This window comes from Neophocaena asiaeorientalis, unplaced genomic scaffold (genome assembly GCF_003031525.2).
Source record: "Neophocaena asiaeorientalis asiaeorientalis breed wild unplaced genomic scaffold, Neophocaena_asiaeorientalis_V1.1 scaffold138, whole genome shotgun sequence".
Classification (NCBI taxonomy): domain Eukaryota; kingdom Metazoa; phylum Chordata; class Mammalia; order Artiodactyla; family Phocoenidae; genus Neophocaena; species Neophocaena asiaeorientalis.
The window spans coordinates 4558919-4576863 of record NW_020172632.1 but is presented as its reverse complement, the minus strand read 5'-3'; the positions used below and the strand labels follow the sequence as shown (position 1 = coordinate 4576863).

At 42.5% G+C, this 17945-nt stretch overlaps 1 protein-coding gene across 1 annotated transcript in view; it reads left to right on the top strand.

Moving 5' to 3' along the window:
* The window catches only part of RAB3B (RAB3B, member RAS oncogene family), a 58064-nt gene that overhangs the window by 729 nt on the left and 39390 nt on the right, over window positions 1-17945 (top strand). Inside the window, exon 2 of the mRNA XM_024739278.1 lies at window positions 5783-6010. Within this exon, the coding sequence (XP_024595046.1) occupies window positions 5783-6010 (228 nt within the window). The remainder of the gene's footprint in view (window positions 1-5782; window positions 6011-17945) is intronic.

Genomic DNA, 17945 nt, shown 5'->3' with positions numbered 1-17945 from the left:
TCCAGCTGGGGAGGAGTGAGATTGTGAGCGGAAGGGGCGCTGGGCAGGAAGGAGGTGCTGGGCCGGGAGAAGGTAAAGTGAGTGTGGTGTGGTGCCGGAGCCCAGGTGGGTCTAGGCAAGGGGGGTAACCTGAGTGCGGGAGAGGGATGGGGCTTGGAGGTGGGAAGCTTGGAAGAATGGGAAGGTGGGAGACAAGGCTGGGTCTATCCAGGCTGCAGAGAAAGGGGGTGGGGAGCTGATGGAGGGAGAGAGCCAAGGCCTTGGATATGGGCTGTGGGCACCTGAGTTCTGGCTAGGGGTGGCGCATGGAGAGGCACTGGAATAGAACAAGGGGTTGGCAGCCGGGAGTGGAGGAACTGTCGGGGAACTTGGAGAGTTTAGGCTGGTAGATGGGCTGGGTCATGGTGCGAAGGAAGCCAGGTGTGGGTTGTGGTGTGGGAGTGGGAAGATGATTGGGGCCCAGAGTGGAGTCCAAGGGCATCTATCAGGTAGCTGTGTCTTAGCTCCTCAGAAGGCTGAGGAGGGGGTGCAGGCACTGGACCCTGTTACACAGCTACTTGGGGTCAGAGACAAGAAGAGAATCGTTGACAGAGAAATTCATCCACAGGCTGACTCTATTCTAGAGTCCAAGTGTGGGAAGAGATTTTAGGGAGGGAGGTGGCAGCTAATAGAGGTGTGGAGGGAAGTGGGAGAAGGACAGGGCCATCCATCCCAGCTTCTTGGAATCCAGATGGAAAAGGGTGGGGGATAGTAAAAGGAGTTGGATGTGTGTGTGTGTGTGTGTGTGTGTGTGTGTGTTTGCTCACCTGTTCTGAGCCTATAAAGGGAGGAAGACAATGGAAGTCTGTGAAAAGCCCTGTCTGTGGTACTGGGAAGCCTTGGTGCTGAGTTTGCCCTAGCAAAGACATTCTGCCAGAGGATGGTAGGTCAGGGAAGACTTCCTGGTCATGAAGGATTTAGCTAGCCGCAGAGGAAAGAATGTTCCTATCAGAGGAAACAGTATGGAAGCAGGCAAAAATATAAAATGATCTCCAGTCCAAGAAATAAATCTCCAGTTTCTTAAGGATTACAATATGAAGGGAGACACCAGCAACCTATAGAGGATGTTTAAGAAGGTTTCTCCTCTAAGCTGGAACTTCTATGGTTTCTCTTCATCTCCCCAGAGTACAGCACAGGGCCTGGCACACAGTAGGTGCTCAATGAATGTTGATTGAATGACTAATTGAGCTGTGGCTGTGCTCCTGCCTCTCTCATGTACTGGTTTTAATTCTTCCAATAGTTTGCCCAGAAGTCACTTTATTAACTCATTTTATAGATAAGGAAACTGAGGCCCAGGGTGCGATCTGCCTAAGGTTACACAATTGCTTAGAGAGCCAGGGCTCAGTCCAGGTGTCTCTGACTTTGTCTTGTGCTCTTTCCTTCAAGAGAGAAGTTCATCCATTTACTTCTTCACTACATGTATTCAGTTGATCTCTTCTTGCTGGATTTTAAGGCTGTCTCCTCTTCCCTCCTCTTTCCTGCCTGAAGTCGGGTTCTTCCTTAGATGCTTATCAGACTCGAAGTGTTGTTTGTTTTTCACACCAACCCTTGGAGGAGCCATTTCCTTCTTTCCCCCAGCCTAGGACCAGATATGACTTCCCTGGGCCTTCATCTGTATTGCTTGTCAGAAGACAGTGAGCTACCCAGCTCTGTCATTTATGTGACTGTCAAAAAAGAGAGAGAAGATCTGATTGATGCTTATCTGACAAATGCAGTTCTGCAGACACCACCTGTGCCTTGACCTGTCTGCTCAGATCTGCCTCAGGCAGCTGCCTGCTGGGGTGGTTTTTACTTCTCTTTCGAATGTCTGTGTAGCCCCTGCCCCACTCTTGAGAAGATCCCCTTGGGGGCGTCCACATGAACCTGCCTTCCAACTGTACCTCTCAGCCCTCCCTGTTTTCATACCACCTTCTGGGAAAGCTATGCTGTGTGCACATAAACAAATGTTGACTGTACAGTATGGCAAGTGCTAGGAAAGAGATCTCAGGGTGCTGGGGATGCTTTTCTACTCACCCTAAAGTTGTTGTAGTTTTTATTTTCCCTAATCCCAGTCCAATCTGGGGGTAATCAGATGACAGAAGTTCTAGTAATGATGCTCCAACTGACTTGCTGTGTGACCTTTGACAAATCACTTCTCTTTGTGGAGCCTCAATTTTTTTTACCTGAAAATGAAGGGGGGTGGATCAGACCAGGAGCTGAAAGTATTTTTTACTCTTGCCTTGCACCTATGGCAGACATAGCTAATAAAGGCAGGCACTTTTCCAACTGGATTCTATGCAAGGCCAGGTGTAGTTTTCTCCACACAGTGTAGGTATGAAGCACCCTTATATACATTTTCTTTTTTTTTTAATTTATTTACTTTTTATACAGCAGGTTCTTATTAGTTATGTATTTTATACATATTAGTGTATATATGTCAATCCCATCTCCCAATTCATCACACCACCACCACCCCCTCCGCTTTCCCCCCTTGGTGTCTATAGGTTTATTCTCTACATCTGTGTCTCTATTTCTGCCTTGCAAACCGGTTCATCTGTAATGTTTTTCTAGATTCCACATATATGCGTTAATATACGATATTTATTTTTCTCTTTCTGACTTACTTCACTCTGTTATGACCATCTCTAGGTTCATCCATGTCTCTACAAGTGACCCAATTTCTTTCCTTTTTATGGCTGAGTAATGTTCCATTGCATATATGTACGACATCTTCTTTATCCGTGTTTTCTGGTGACATCTTTAGGGTTATCTATGTATAGTATCATGTCATCTGCAAACAGTGACAGTTTTACTTCTTCTTTTCCTACATTTTCTTATTTAAAAATCACAGCAGCCTTCTGCAGTAGGTAATGTGATCATATCATAGATGAGGACATTGAAGCTCAGAGTTTAGGTGACTTGTCCAAGTTCATACATTGAGTTACTGGGAAAGCTGGGATCAGTAGCCAGGCTTTTTGTTATGATAAAGCTGCCACTCTAAAATCTCTTCTCATTCCAGTAATCTAAGAGTGCAAACAGCTGCATCAGAAAAATGAAAACCAATAATACAACATTTACATCAATAGTCTGGCACATGGCAAATGTTCAATAAATGTTTACTGAAAGGAGTAACATGCCCAAGGATTTAGTCTAGGCTCATTGTTGACAGGGTATAAGGATGGATAAAACTCAGCTGAATCCAGAAGGAGAGACAGACAGTTAATTGTAAAACAGGCTCAAATTTTGGAGCCCAGATCAGGGAGAGGACACTTGAACAAGATTTGACTGCAGAAGTGAATTAAAAAGCCAGTGAATTAATATTTATTGAGTACCTCCCATAGATCAAGAAACCATGCCAGATTATTTACATATGGTAACTGCTCACTCTATTGGTACCATAGCTCAGTGAAGTAGGTGGCATTTTCTCTGTTGTAAGGTAAAATGCTGTGGCTTAGAGAGCTGACATTACTCACCCAAGAATTCAGCTGAAGAATAGAGCAGGAATTTTGACCTCTCCCATATTACTTCATGGTACTAGGTCTAGTCTCAGCTGTTAGTTGTGAAGCTTGGGTAAATCCTTATAATTTCTAGCCCTCAGTTCCCTTCTTGATCCAATGGGGATAGTAATCTTTGTCCTTCCAGTTTTATCTCCCAGGTCTATCTAGAGGATAAAATAAGATAAAGGAAATTGAGGTAAGGATCAAATCTGTGTTTCAGTAGAGTTATTCTTCGACCAGGGGTTCCATTTCTAGGAATCTCTCCTAAGGAAATAAATAGGAAAGAGGACAAATATGTAAAGAAATGGTCACTGCAACTTAATTTTTATAATTAAGAACAGAAAAATAAATATATGACTTTAAAGAATTGGTCATATGACACAACCATAGGATGGAATAAAATGTAGTCAATTGAAATCATATTTACGAAGAATTTTTAAAATCTCAGTATATGATATAATGTTAAGTGAAAAGGAGCAGGATACAAAACTAATTATCTCAGCTATTAAAATATACATGGAAGATATAGACTAGAATGTATTGTATGTTATCATTTATATATTTATAAAGTATGAACAGACCTCTGTGCTTATATATGCAAAGAATATCTTTGAAAGATACATAAATCGTTAACATGTTTGCCTCTGGGGAGAGGAACTAGAGACTGGGCATCAGGGGTGGAAGCAAGACTTACTTTTTACTGTAAACCTTTAGGTTCCATATTACCTGCTTTTTATGCAAGAGGTTAAGAAAATAATGCAAATTGCAGATGGTGATAAAGTAATACTTGCAAATAGTAAAGTTTGTCTGAATTATTTTCAGTGTGTGTATTACCCTTTTTTTTTAATACTAATTACTGGTTTATTGTAAAAGTGTAAAGGATACAACTCAGGAACAGCCAGATGGAAGAGATGCATAGGGCAGGGTAGGGGGAAAGGGTGCCTTGGAGCTTCCAGGGTCTCTCCTAGCACATCAACGTGATCACCAACCTGGAAGATCTCCACACCGCTTTGGTTAGGGTTTTTTACGAAGATTTCATTACTGTAGGCATGATTGATTAAGTCGTTGGCCTTTAGCCATCAACTTAATCTCCAGCCTTTCTCCCCTCCCCAGAGGTTAGGGGGTGGTGCTGAAAGTTCCAACCCCCTAATCATGTGGTTGGTGCCTCTGGCAACCAGCCCCCACTCTGAGGCTGTCCTGGAGCCCCAGCCACCAGGCATCTCATCAGCACACAACAAAACACTTCTCACTTGCACTTCCAGAGGTTGCAAAGGTTTCAGGAACTCTGCCTGGAACCAGGAACCCAGACCAAATACATGTCTTTTATTATATCACAATATCACGGTGCTCAATAAATGGGAACTGTTATATGGTTATTGTCACCATCATATCTGTCATGGGAAATAACGAGTACTCGACAAATATTTGCTGGTAATATTAAGGCCTAGGTATACTACAATGTATTACTTTTTAAATTGAATAATAAGGTATAATTTCAAAATAGATGGCACTCTGGTGCATGAAAAAATAAAGGAGGAAATAAACTTCAAATGTTAACAGTGGCAGTTTCTGAGTGGATGCCGTGTCTAGTAATTTAAAATTTTCTGTTTTACATTTTTGTGTTTTTTTCTAACATTTTGTAATGGATATATACTTTCAAAGGAGAGATTTTCTTTTGTAAACAAACAAAGATGACTAGCAGCAGAGTGGAGGATGGTATGAGGTCGTTGTGATTGCTTCCCTTGTTTTGACTTGCTGTTTTGGCCTTTTTTTTTTTTTTTTTTTTTCCAAACTCAGCTTAGGAGCTACCCCTACAGGAGCCTCTCCTTGCCCACCATGCCTCCAGGTTGGGTTAGATACTTCTTATGGGCTTCCTCAGCCAAGGCTTCCCTCTGTCTTATCACTTATCCACTGCTTTGTTACTCTGTGTTTATGAGTTTTTTACTCTAATCTGTGGCCACTCAGAGGTCAGACACCATGTCTGATTCATACTTGTATTCCTTGTGGCCAGCACAGGGCTTGACCCAGAACAATGTGTTCAGTAAATATTTGCTGAAGGAATGAATGGGAGGAGCTGGGCTCCACCCCAATCCTGAGAGAACATTTGGGGCAGGTGCAGTGAGGGGGTGACTCTGAGTAGTGTGTATTTCCTCAGTGATGCTGGGGCGTGGAGTGAGTGTATGCAGGGCAGTGTGACCATTAAAAGTTAGGTGATCCAGGGTGACACTGGAGGTGTGTTCCTGAGTGACCACAGGTCTCTCCTGCAGATGGCTTCAGTGACTGATGGTAAAGCCGGAGTCAAAGATGCTTCTGACCAGAATTTTGACTACATGTTCAAACTGCTCATCATTGGCAACAGCAGTGTTGGCAAAACATCCTTCCTCTTCCGCTATGCTGACGACACCTTCACCCCAGCCTTCGTCAGCACCGTGGGTATTGACTTTAAGGTGAAGACAGTCTACTGCCACGAGAAGCGAGTGAAGCTGCAGATTTGGGTGAGTCCTGGGCATCTTGGGTAGAAGTGTCCCAAGAGCTGACTCGTTTGCTCGTACAAAGGTTGGGTGGTGAGGCCAGTTTAGAACTTCTGAGTTTTATGACATTAGGCACCAGTGCTATTGTGTATCTTGCCCCTGGCCTATCCCTTGTTGGTTTTATACAGTTTTGCTCTCCTCTGGGAACTCAGGTGTTTCTGCTGCTTAACTGTCCAAAAGGTTTTATCCTGGCTTATATGGATGAGTAACCAAGAATCTGGGCTTTGGAGTTATAGACCTGGATTTAGATTTCAGTTCTGCCAGTAACTAGTCATGGAACCTTGACTAAATTACTTAACCTCTCTGGGCCACGCTTTCCTCTTTGGGGATTATAATAACATCTATGTCATAGGGCTGTTGGGTGCTTAGCATAGTTCCCGGAACATAATAAATGCACAATAAATGTTAGCTACTGTATCCATAATCTATCACTCTGTAATCACTTCAAACCTTGATGGCTTAAAACAACAATAATAATTCATTAACACACAGTTGCTGTGGATCAAATATTTGGGAGTGGCTTGGTTTCTGGCTTGTGGTCTCTTATGAGGTTGCTGCCAGATGTTGGCTTAGGTTACAGTCATCCGAAGGCTTGAGTGGGCCTGGAGGATTACCTTCCAACGTGGCTTACTCCCATGTCTGGCACTGGCTTTAGCAGGAGGCCTTCATTCCTTTCCACGTGGATCTTTCCACAGATCTGCTTCACTCCACAGAGTGTCTTCATGACATCTCCTAGGGGGAGAGATCCAAGAAACCAAACAGGAAGTGGCAGTATCTCTTATTAGAGTATTCTATGGGTCACTGATTCAATGTAGGAGGAAACTACACAAGGGTATGAATCCTGGGAGGTGGGGATCATTGGAGACTACCTTGGAAATTGGCCACCACAGCTACTATTATTGGTATTTACCAGTGGTACTAATAAAATTTATATGTATTTGAGATGATATAGCAACATGTACATCATATACTTTTCTATACTTAATTAGCACTGGGATTAGAAATTTCAGAAATTTGTGATTTAAAGTATTCAAAATATATTTATTATCAGTCCACTCAACATTAATACATTGTACATATATGTTATTAGTATAGTCTGTATACAGTACTTTTCTTTTTACAAATTATTTCCATGTGTTAATACTATCTCACGATCAACCCCATGGGACAGATACTCAGAGAGTAATTAATTTGCCTTAGGTTGACCGCGCAGCTACAAAATGGGATTCCAACTCAAATCTTCTGATTCTAAAGTATGTGCTCTTTTCTCTACACTGTGCAATTAGGTCTTATAGAGCTCATATTTTCATTTGTGATCATGTTAAGTATTACTTTATATAGAGATAAAAGTTCATTTTGTTTCTTTAGTCTCTATTAAAAGCATTGAGGAATCAAACCATTAGAAATGCAAGAAGCTACGCATTCCATTTAGTTCATTGGTTCTAGAAGTGTGGTCTCCAGATCAGCAACGTCAGCATCACTGGGAATTTGTTAGAAATGCATAATCTCAGGTCTCTCCTCAGACTCAAAGAATCAGAAACTCTGGGGTACAGACCAACAATTTGTGTTATAACAAGTCTTCCAGGTGTTTTTTTTTTTTTTTTGGCGGTACGCGGGCCTCTCACTGTTGTGGCCTCTCCTGTTGCAGAGCACAGGCTCCAGACGCGCAGGCTCAGCGGCCATGGCTCACAGGACTAGCCGCTCCGCGGCATGTGGGATCTTCCCGGACCGGGGCACGAACCCGTGTCCCCTGCATCGGCAGGCGGACTCTCAACCACTGCGCCACCAGGGAAGCCCTTCCAGGTGGTTTTGAAGTTGGCTAAAATTAAAGAACCACTGATCTAGTTTAGCTACCACATGGTGAGAATCAATAAGCATTTATTAAGTACCTGTTCTGTGCCCAGTGCTTCCATTTGTGTAGTCTGACATCCTCCCTGCAGCCAGTGCACAGAGGGGGCTGAAAGCAAAGGATATTTGGGGCATGGTGAGCAATACAATGATAATGGAGCAAGGCTGTGAAAGAGCAGGGAGGGGATGCTGAGAGAGAAATTTGCTGGAGAGGCTGTCAGGTGGTGGCTTGGGAGTCAGGGAGACCATGGACAACAAATAGAAGGTTTTTGAAATGGGCCAGAGGGTACATGTCTGATTATTCCTTAGGGCACTGAAGAAACTTACTAGAGTTTATTCTTGTCTTTGTATATAAAATAAATGTTTACTAATATTTACCATATGGATTGACATAGATATCTTCATTTGATCTCCACATTTGGTGCTCACAGATCCTACACTCAAAAAATCTTCAGGTGGGAGGAGATACTCTTCCCTTTAAGGGGTTGGCAGTAGTGGCTCCCTCACTCTTTTATACATTTTCAGCCCATTGTGAACTTTTGCAGTTTTCCTGTGCTTAGTTAAGTGGATTTATTGATTGTACTACCTCATTTTAACTAAATGAACCTCCATGATGGATATGTGGATTTAAAAGAGTCTTACCAAGAAACCTCTGATTGAAGACTATATTAATTATAGTAAGCCTAAGTGAGCACAGAAAATGGCTAGACTGATATCTCCCTGACACCTAGCACAAGTTCATTGTCAGCCATGTTTTGAGGTAAAATCAATGACAATCTAATTAGATCTGACATAGTCAATCACACTGCTTTTGCTAAAAAAAAAGTTAGTTTGTGTGTGTGTGTGTGTGTGTGTGTGTGTGTGCATGCATGCTTTTCTGTAGCAAAAAATAAAAATTTTCTGTACTGTTCATATATGCATTAAAATGTAAACATTTAATTGTTATTTTAATGTATTTTAATATCATTTGTGTACAGAAGTAGGTATAATATATATGTATATGTAATCTAAGTAAATATGCAAATACTGTGAATGCTGTGCCTACATTTTTCTTACAGGGGTATGAATTTGGAGACGACTACCACGGGCATTGGGGAGCATAGAAGGGTTTTAACAAAGTCAGATTTTCATTTTAGAAAGATTTCTGGCTTCAGTTTGGGAGGGTAGATGGATATGAGGCAAAGAAACTAGTGGTTTGGGTAAGTTACTAAATGTATTAGTCTGCTCAGGCTACCATAATAAAATAGCACAGACTAGTTGGCTTAAACAACAGACATTAATTTTCTCACAGTTTTGGAGACTGGAAGTCCAAGATCAAGGTGCCAGCCGGTGTTGATGTCTGGTGAGAGCTCTCCCATTGGGTTGCACATGGCTGGCTTCTTGCTGTATGCTCACACTTCCTTTCCTCGGTGCTCACACTGGAGAGGAGTGAGCGAGCTCTCTGGAGTCTCTTCTTCCAAGAGCACTAATCCTATCAGATCAGGGGCCCACCCGTATGACCTCAATTAACCTCAATTACTTCCTTCAAGTCCCCATTTCCAAATATAGCCACACTGGGAGGTAAGGCATCAACACATGAATTTTGGGAGGTTACAAACATTTGGTACATAACACTGAGAAAGTGATAAAATGATATAAGTGATGGAAATGAGGAGAGAGAATTAAGATTAAAATTTACAGAATTTGATGATTAGTTAATTGTATAGGGAGAGGGAGGAACACGTATCTTCTTATATACATCTATTTATACATATTTACTTCTCTGAGAGTTCTGTGATTTTTTAAAGTTGTGTGAGCTTTGGTAAGTCACTTTACTTCTATGAATAGATAATATTCTCAACTGTAAAGGTCTCACAGGTTTGTTGAGGGAGGGGCTACATGATAACATAGTATTGTGCCTGGCACATAGTAGGAATACAATAAATGTTAGGTTCTGTCCTTTCTCTCCGCCTGATCTTCATGCAAATGGTAACTGGGTTCCCTCACAAGGTTTCCCACCTGTGATTCCAGAAGTGCTCAACAGCATCCAGAGCTTCACTAGCACTGTATGAAGTGTTCATGTAAATTTTTCAAGCTCATTTTATCTCTCCCAGGGGATTTCAAAAAAGTCATTGTCAGGGTGGAAGCTGGAGAGGGAAGAAGAGGAGGTTATGAGCATCACTGAGCAGGACCATTCACAAAAGGAGTTTCTGTCATCTCTGGGGGATCATGATGGTATTGGTAGTGCCTTGTTCTCTGGGATCCCTTGCCATATAGGTCCCTGAGAGTCTCCTCTGTGTCCAGAGAGGTTAATTATTGTGGAATAGAGAAGAGAATCTTAGTGGGGAGGTGAAGGTAGGGGACAAATCTCATTAATAGAGAGTGAGAGCATGCACAGGTGTGGAGGGAGGGAGAATTGGTAACGCCACAGCAACACACTTGACTAGAGGCCACTTACTGCTTGGGTGCTTGTTGCCAAGCAACTCCTGGAGACACGTGGGAAGAGAAGAGTGGGAGAGGACCTTCCACTACCTCCATGTGGGGCCCATTGCAGGGGATATTGGGTCTGGTGCTGGCCAAGGGAAGGATCCGGGGGTCTGTGGGATGACTGAGCTGACCCACCACTGTGGAGTCCTGCAGTCCAGTCCTGGCTCTCCCTGAAGTTCAGTCATTGTGTGATCTGGAATAACCCCTCCCCTCCATGGACCTATTTGGACCTATTTCCCCAACTATCAGAAGGAGAAAATAATCCTTGTTCTTCTTGCCTCATGGGATGTCGTGGAGTTCAAGGGAGGATATGGAAAGGAAAGCCCAAGGGCAACTATGAAGTTTTGAGTAGATCAGAAGGACTGTGGATATTGTCAACCATGTGAATTCTTCCTGTACGTGCTTTAAATCATTCTTTGTGTCTTCCCACCTTCCCTCTGACCCAGGGAGGTAGTCATCTCCTTAAAGAATGGGTGGTTGAGCCCAGAGATGTCAAGTTACTTGTGCAGAGCCAAACAGTAAACTTCATTCTTTTATTCGTTCAATAGACATTCATCTGGTAGTCCCTCTGTACCAGGCATTGTGCTAGCAGTGGGGAAACACCCTTCCTGCTCTCCTGGAGTTAACGCTGTAGCAGGAAAGATAGATACTAAGTACATGGGTGAAAAATATCTAATTTCATCTGTGGTAAGGGCCGTGAAGGAAAAAAAATAGACTTGTTTCAAACTCAAGCACTGAGTCACAGAGCTCAGGAATAACTGAACTGTGACTTAAGTCTCATACCCCGCATGCAGCTGGGGTCAGGCTCAATTCTATTCACAATTTAAAAGGCTGATGACCTTCACCACACCAGCTCACTCCAGGCCTGGTCTCTGTCAGGGGACGTGGTTACAGGGGCCTCCACTGTGGAAGGACAGAATGTCCTCCTTCTTGCTCCCACCAGTGAGGCTTTTTTTGGTGACCTTCTTGTCAAGAAGACTTTAAAGATAGGAGTGTCTCATGTGTCCGGGGTTACTTGTATAGAGACTGGGGAATGGACTGGCTGGTCTAACATTTTTCTGTCGAGAGTTTGAGAACTCTGTGTTTTGTGAAGGATTTAAAGGCCACTGTCCTCACTCCTGGGTTTGTCCTGGTATTGCTGTTCTCCATCCTCTTTCTTTCTCTGCAACTCCCTCTTCTGAAACCCTCAGTCACTACGGTGCTCGCATGTACCTCCATTATTCTACTTGTTTTGTTGTGTTGGTGATGATTTTTTTTTTTTTGGCCACACCGTGAGGCTTGCGGGATCTCCGTGTCTGACCAGGGATTGAACCCAGGTCCATGGCAGTGAAAGCGCGGAGTCCTAACCATTGGACTGCCAGGGAATTCCCTTTGGTGATGATTTTGAAAAGATAATGTGTATAAAGCACCAGCGTAGTCTTTGGCATGGAGTAAACACTAAACAAATAGTAGTTTTTATTAAAGTTCTAGGGAGATCAAGAAATGATACTCCTTGTCTTTGCCCCTTAAGTATGGAACCAATTGAGAGATAGATACCAGAGTCAGAGAGATGGGGAGTAATGCGACAGCCTTCTTAGTGATAAAACTAGGATGAAGCACATGGCCCAAGTCTTCAGGGAATTGGAGCTGGCTAATACTTCACTCTGAAGTCAGATAGACATACAGACCCAATCACAGGCCGACATGAGTGGCTAGCTGCCACTAGCTCCTACAACATGCACCCAGGGTCAAAGTCCAGGTGGCCCAGACTTACTAACGCTTAAGGCTTGAAACATTCCACTTAGGCCTACAGTAGAAGCCTCGATCTCCATGGACAGTCTTCTTCATGGAGGGGGAAAGGAGGTTCCCTTCTCCAACAGCTCTTTTTATAATTAAAGAAATAGAAGTAAGTATTTGCTCCAAAGAGAGGTTGGGCAGAATGATGAAATCTGGGAAAAATAGGAGGAGTCTTAGGGGGTTTCGTGGAAATCCTAAATTCTATAGTGTTGAGAGTGACTCCCTATATAACCAGGAGCTGAGAACAATAAGACTAGGGTGAAATAGGCTGTTGGTAGTCAGCTAGTTTCTTTCACTCACTAGCCAACCACCCACATAGCTGCCTCGATGACATTTAGGTTGCCACATGGCTTTGGAATCACTTATAAATATTAAAACGTGAATATCAAATCTGGGAATGTCAAAGACCTATATCTTAGGACCAACAATATAAGAGTATAATAAAATGTAATGGAGCTTAGGAATATGGGGAAAGGCCATACCAGAAACCCAGACTAAGGAGGATTGTGGCTCTTGAGCAGTCATTTAACAAATATTTACTATGCCAGACAATGGGGCTAGAGAAGTTAATATGAATATGACACATTCTCTGCTCTCCAGGAACTGGTGAGAATGAATTTACCTCTGAGCTCCAAAAGTGAAGTAAAATGAGTAACATAATTCTCTTGTTCTGTTAAGGGAAGCAAACTGGGACATCAAGAGAGATTGACTTTTCCCTTGTATATTTAAGAATATATAATAATGGATTATTATACATGATTGGTCAACTGTTTAATGGGCATCTGCATTTGTTTCCTATTGCCTCTCTGACACATTACCATAAATTTAGTGGCTTAAAACAGCATGCATTTATTATCTTATAGATCTGGAGGTCAGAAGTTCAAAACGGATGTCACTGGGTTAAAAATCAAGGTGTTGGCAGATTTGTGTTCCTTCTGGGGGCAAGGGGAGAATCCATTAACTTGCCTTATTCCAGCTGCTAGAGGCTGCCTGCATGCCTTTGCTCAGGGCCCCTTCCTCCATCTTCAAAGCCAGCGGTATAAATTCTGTCAACTTCTCTCTCTCTCTGACCTTCCTGCCTTTCTCTGATAAGTACCCACATGATTACCTTGGGCTCTTCTGAGTGATCCAGGATAATCTTCCCATCTCAAAACCTTAATTTAATCACATTTGCAAAGTCCCTTTTGCCATGCAAGGTAACATATTCAGAGGGTTCTGGGGATTAAGACATGGATATCTTTGGAGGACCATTATTCTGACTACCACAGCATCCATTAATAACATGGAAATGATCTAATATCAATTCTCCCCATTTTTCAAGGCTCTAACTCAGGTTCCCTCTTCTCTAATGATAGCCCCCTCTGCTAACTCCCTGAAACAGGTACTGTCTGTGTCTTAGGCTAAGACTATCTGCTGAGAATGCCTGTCATCTTCTTAGGTGCCAACGAGCCTGTGAACTTAGAGCTTACCACATCTCAGTCTCATTTTAGACATGAGGAGGCTGAGGTCCAGAGAGAGATAGGACTTACTAAGGGCTCATTCCAAAACTCCTTATGCCACCTTCAGGAAGTTGAAATCTGGCCACCAGAACATAATGGGGACCCAGAGAGACTGATGGGCAGCACAGAAAAGGCCAGAGGCTGAACAGGAACATGAGGGCTGCGACAGGTCCCTGTGGCTCCAGGAATATGGAAATACTTGCTGAGTACAGCATCCTGTACTTAGCTCTTACGATATTCAGAATTGATTTTTCTAGGCAGCAAGTTTCCTGGTGTGGCTGCAGAGACACTTTGACACTTTCATCTTCCCGAAGAAGCCGGTAGGAACCAGCTGCTGGGGAGGTTTAATCTGATTTTTAAAATCACAACAAAGACTATGGGAGGTCAAATCAGAATTGCAGGCATAGTCCGCCTTTGTAATTTGCAAATGAATTAACCAGCAATCCTGATTGGCTATTCAAGGGGCCTCCACACTTTGGGGCCACCACTGCCTTCCCTCCACCCAAACTGGTGTGGGGGAAAAAGAAATTTGCACATTCATTCATTCAATAAACATGTGTCACATGCCTATTAGGTGCCAGGCACTGTCATCATAGGGCAAATAAACAGCTACAATACAACATAAGTGATATAAAGGGATGAAGAAAGTGCTGTGGGAACACAGGCAAAGGAGCTGCTACCTCTACCTAGAAAAGTTATTTTCCGCTTCGCAAAAGAGGGGGCCTTTGAACTGGGTGTTGGCAAATGAGTAAGAGTATTTCAGGTTAATGTTGGGGAAGATCTTTACAAGCAAAAGAAAAGACAGGCGCAAAATCACAGTTGCTTTCAAGGACCCATTTTGTGCCTGACTGTGGTAGGCTCTGCAGGGATTGGTGAGACAACATCCCAACCTCTAAGGGGGTGCTCACGTAGTAAGAGAGATATAGCATGTACACAAATAGCGACGATGCTACAGATATGAATGATGCCTTGAGAGAGGTACAGAAAGTTTTGAGGAGTTCAGAGAGGGAATGCTCCCTCTAAGCTTGAGAGCATCAGGAAGGCCTCCATGGAGGAGGTGGCTTTATGGTAATGAAAGTTGGCTCTAGCATGTAATAACATCCTCAGAGGCTCTCCGTCTCATTCATCCAGCTCTGTGGTCCAGGCTGATCTCAGTTTTTGACTCAGCGGCAGTGTGCTGACATCCCTGCAATTATTTGTATGTTCAAGAAGCAATGCAGCACATTGTCAGGAGCGCAGCCTTTGGAGAGAACCAATCCTATGCTCCAAACCCACTTCTGCCACTATCACCTTGTTCAAGTCCCATTATTTCCCTGTACTTCACTTTCTTCTTTCTAAAATAAAGATAATTTTAGTAATTACCTACTTGGTGTTGTTGAGAGAATAATACAAGATAATCCTTAGCCTAGTGCCTGGTACATAGTAAATGATCCTTAATTGGTAGCCTTTATTCTTAATAACTCTGTTACTCTCAAGGGTTGATTTGTGGCAACTGGAAGTCTGAATGTGATCTGAGCTAGACTCTGCATCCTTTTTAGGAGCTGAGGAACATCCACCCGAATTCTTTCTCTGAGTCTTGAGCTGAGTCTGCAGTGGTTGATGGCTGACCCCTTTGGCAGAGCCCTGCCCTGATGGCACATGCTGCTTAGCTGGGGATAGAAAACGATTCAGAAAACCATAAAGAGCTCAGATGTGTGGTGCTGAGTGAATGCAGTAGAATGCCAAGAAGAAAGAGTTCAGTATTGGGTAGAGTGGGTAAGAAAGGCTTCTGGGAGGAAGGTGGGGGGCATTGCAGGGTAAGGCAAGAGAGGAGGGTATAATAGAGACATTCCAACCAAGGGAGGGGTCAACATAGGCTGAGATGGGGGCAGACTTTAGGGGATAGGGTGAGTTGCCATGTGCTTTGTACGATGGTCTTTCTGTGAGATGACTGGACTCCTCCCTTATCTCCCAGCCACAGCTCCTGCCTCTGCTCCACATCCCGTGTGGAGTAGCCATTCCAGCCACAACAAACTTCTATGCGTTTGTTCGTTTATTTACTCATTCATTCAGCAATATTTACATTGTGTGCACCAAGCATTGTTCTAGGTGCTACAGACACAGCAGTGAAAGTAACAAATGGAATCCCCTATCCCACATTCCCCTAGATTTAAGGGGGAGACTGGCAATAAAAAAGTAAATACACAGTATGTTCTGTGATGATAAGCACTCTGGAGGAAAATATAGCAGGAAAAGGGGGATAGGATAGGATAGGATAGGAGGGCTGTTTATAAATTTAATCAAGGTGGTCATGGTGAACTTCACTGAGCAGGACACTTTTCAATAAAATCCTGAAGGAGGTGTGGGATATTTGGAGGAAGAGGATTCCAGGCAGAAGGAAAGGCAAGTGCAGAAGCCCTGAGGCAGGGGTATGCCTGGGACATTCCAGGGATAGTAGGAGCCCGGTGTGGCTGGAGCAGGAGAGTGGTCAGAGATGAGGCTGGAGTTAGTGGGAGGGCCAGACTGTGTAGGGCCTTGGAGGCCTTTGTAAAGACTTTCGGTTTTTGTAACCCAAAAAGTATAATTGATATATAAAAAACTATACATATTTAATGTATATAATTTGATGGGTTTGGACACATGCATATACCTGTGTAACCATCACCACAATCAAGATAATAGACTTATTTATCAACTCCAAAAGTTTCCTTGTGTCCCCTCACCTCCTTTTTTTTTTTTTTAGCAGTAAGAACTGTTAATGTGAGGTTTACCCTCTTAACAAATTTTTAAGTGCACACTACAGTTTTTTTAACTATAAGCATGATGTTGTACAGCAGATCTCTAGAATTGCATCTTTTTTAAAAAAAATTTATTTTATTTTTGGCTGCATTGGGTCTTCATTGCTGCACGCAGGCTTTCTCTAGTTGTGGTGCGCAGGCTTCTCATTGCAGTGGCTTCTCTTGTTGCGGAGCACGGGCTCTAGGTGCGTGGGCTTCAGTAGTTGTGGCTCGCGGGCTCTAGAGTGCAGGCTCAGTAGTTGTGGCCCATGAGCTTAGTTGCTCTGTGGCATGTGGGATCTTCCCAGACCTGCATTGGCAGGCAAATTCTTAACCACTGCACCACCAGGGAAGTCCGAACTTGCATCTTGTGTAACTGAAACTTTATACCAATCGATCATCTCCTCATTTCCCCTCCCCTCAGTCCCTGGAAACCACTGTTCTATTTTCTGCTTTTATTTGACTATTTTAGATATCTCATATAAATAGAATCATGCAGTATTTGTCCTTCTGTGATTGGCTTATTTCACTTAGGTTAATGTCTTCCAGGTTCATCCATGTTGTTACAAATGGCAGAATTTCCTTTTTTAAGGCTGAATAATATTCCATTGTATGTTTATACCACATTTTCTTTATCCATTCATCTATCAATGGACATTTGGGTTGTTTCCATATCTCAGCTATTGTGAATAATGCTGCAATGAACATGGGATTGCATATATCTCTTTGAGGTTCTTATTTCAATTCTTATGGGTACATACCCAGAAGTAGAATTGCTGGATCATATGGTAGGTCTATCAAAGGACTTGAATAGACATTTCTTCAAAGAAACATACAAAAAGGCCAACAAGTATATGAAAAATGCTCAGCATCACTAATCATTAAGGAAATGCAAATTAAAACCAGGAGATATTTCCTCATACCTGTTAGGGTGACTATTATAAAATTAAAAAGATAATAAGTGTTGACAAAGACTAGAGAAATTGGAGCCCTTGTACACTGTTGGTGGGAATGTAAAATGGTGCAGCCACTATGGAAAACAGTATGGAATTTCATCAAAAAAATCTTTGAAGGCTTTGGGTTTTACTCAGGATGAGATGGGAGGAATCTCATGAGCAGTGGAATTACATGATCTGACAAATATTTTTTAAAATAAACTTTATTCTTTGATAATTTTAGATTTATAGAAAATTTTCAGTGATAGTACAGAGAGTTCCCATATATCCTTCACCCAACTTCCCTAAGATTAACATCTTATATAACCATGGTGCATTTGTCAAAAGGAAGAAATTAAAATTGGTACAGTTTTATTAACTAAGCTATAGACTTTATCTGAATTTAACTAGTTTTTCAACTAATGTTCTTTTACTGTTTTGGGATCCAATCCATGTTGCACTTAATAACATTTTAAAACTTGAGATATAATTCATATATCATAAAATTCACCCTTTTAAAGTATACAGTTCAGTGAGTTTTAGTATTCACAAAATTGTGCAACCATCATTACTAATTCCAGAACATTTTAGTGTCTTACATTTAACAGGATTGCTCTGA